This window comes from Pygoscelis adeliae, unplaced genomic scaffold (assembly GCF_000699105.1).
Source record: "Pygoscelis adeliae isolate BGI_AS28 unplaced genomic scaffold, ASM69910v1 Scaffold633, whole genome shotgun sequence".
NCBI lineage: Eukaryota > Metazoa > Chordata > Aves > Sphenisciformes > Spheniscidae > Pygoscelis > Pygoscelis adeliae.
Window position 1 is genome coordinate 3,132 of NW_008824483.1, and position 2,057 is coordinate 5,188.

A 2,057-nucleotide genomic window follows, 5' to 3' on the forward strand; every position below is an offset into this window, starting at 1 on the left:
CCCTTCCCATGGGAAACGCGCCACCCACCCGTGCCCCCTTCGCCATCTCCCCAAGCCACGGGGGCACGAGCGCTCCTGGCGGTCCCGGACTGGAGGAAAAGATGTTATCAAAAGTCGTTAAAATACCCCACGTTTCTTAAAAAAAAAAACAACAAACCACAGTTCACAGAGAAAGACCGGGCGGTTATTGAAAGACCGTCAAAAACGCTGGGAAGTGAAGGCGAGCGGCTGAAAAGCCGGCGGGGGCGGCGAGGGAGGCGGCTCCCCGTCCCCCCCTGCCCCGCGCTGGAAGGCTTTCGGAGGCAGACCACAGCTTACATTTTGGGTTAAACAGATGAAGGGTTTTGGTTTTGGTTTGGTTTGTTGTGGTTTGTGTTTTGTTTTTTTTGAAAGAGCGAGACATTCCTCACAAGTAACAATTGCTTTACTTCCATGCTGTACTGAAAGAGTAATAGTGGATCAAAGACAGGATTATCTGTAAGCAGGTTACGCCTAAAAAGTTACTCGAGAACAGATCAAGATGTTTTTGATCTACTGGATTACAACCCCTTTTCGGACAGACGAGCGCGGTGCGGGATTTGAGTCAGGGAATACACGAGAATGCCTCCGTCTCCCTCGCCTGTAAACACGATACGCTCTTACCGCTGCTAAACTTTCCAACCTTCCTGTTGCTTTATTAAATATAAAATCGGGAACGTTCTCTTGAAGGCAGGATGTCCTTCAGTGCAATCTGCTTTGACATAAGGCATTTTTTTTTTGGGGGGGGGGGGGGGTCAGTCATTTCAGAATGGGTTTCTGCCTTCTGGAAGAGTCAAAGAGTTCAGTCCTGTATCCACCTTATTTTCTTTTAATGCCCTACCATGTCAAAATCCTCTTCCCTTCTGGTCGCTCCTCTGTTGCCAACGCTTAGAAAAACCATCAGTGTCCGAGTAAACCAGTCCCTGAGGAGAGAAGACAACCACCAGAAGATGACGACGCTTACGGGACGGAGATGAAGTTAGCGTGGGCATAAAGGGGGGAGAGGAAAAAAAACCAACCCAGGCTCACCTTTAAATCCTTCTTCAGGCATACAAACTGGGGATGGAAAGGAAAAGGCACGGCGTTAGAAGCCTCCTCACAGTCGTTTCTAAAAGGATCTTTGGTCTGAGCGGCGGCGTGCCGCTGAATCTCCCCTTGACAGTGACAGGAAAGCCTCCACCTCTCTATTTTCTACCTTCACAACCCAAATCCAACACAGTCCTTGGCCGCCGATACCTCTCCCAAAATCACGGTGGCGAGGCGCCTTCCCCGAACCCCAAACCCGCCGGGGGTCTCCCCCGCCTCACCTTGCATAACGTCGTCCATCGCCGCGTAATCTGCAATTGGTTCATCAGCCTGGAAAATGAAGCGGAGCAGGGGATTAACGAGCCAGCAACCTCGTTTGGAAGGTCACAGCCTGATCGGTTCACGGCCCTGCTCTGGAGGGGAGCGGGGAACAGGCCTCTTGCCCAAACACCGTCTGGGAACAAGAGGGGAGGACTCGCTCCCCGATTTAGCCGTATTTTGGGCTGGTACGCGCACAGCTCAGCAAGGGCCAGCTAATAAATGCACTTAAAAAAGAAAAAAAAAAAAGAACACACACCCCCCCAAGGGTTTTCCTCCTCCAAGAAGGAGCTCCAGGTTCCCCCTCGTTAAATTAGGCTACCGAGCAGCCACGGGTGGGCACGTTGTAGCCCACGGCAGTTTTCAGAGGCACCACAACGTGCTTCTCTTTGGCTGTACAAAAATCAGTTCAATTCTCTGCTTTATTCGACTCTATTTTAGCAGCCACGCTCTTCACGTTACCTTTAGTAAAATGACGGACTCGGGGATGACTCCCAGGCTGCCGAGCGTTGCGGTGTCATCGCTCAGTATCTTCCCGTCGATCGACAAGTTCTGGTCGAAGGGAGCAACTGAAAATGCATGCATGATCTGTGCCAACACAATGAGACACGCTGATTTTGTGCGGAGGGGAAAAAAAACATACCGCTGAGCTACACAAAAATACCACGTTCAGAAGAGCAACGCACACCTTTCGA

The 2,057-nt window shown here is 51.0% G+C and overlaps 1 protein-coding gene across 1 annotated transcript in view; it reads right to left on the bottom strand.

Moving 5' to 3' along the window:
- Positions 1-369: 369 nt before the first annotated feature.
- The window catches only part of USP48 (ubiquitin specific peptidase 48), a 28,989-nt gene continuing 27,301 nt past the window's right edge, over positions 370-2,057 (bottom strand). Inside the window, exons 23-26 of the mRNA XM_009321411.1 lie at positions 1,825-1,950; positions 1,326-1,374; positions 1,048-1,074; positions 370-941 (exon numbers count right to left, since the gene is read on the bottom strand). Coding sequence (XP_009319686.1) covers positions 919-941; positions 1,048-1,074; positions 1,326-1,374; positions 1,825-1,950 — 225 coding nt within the window. The 3' untranslated portion in view covers positions 370-918. The remainder of the gene's footprint in view (positions 942-1,047; positions 1,075-1,325; positions 1,375-1,824; positions 1,951-2,057) is intronic.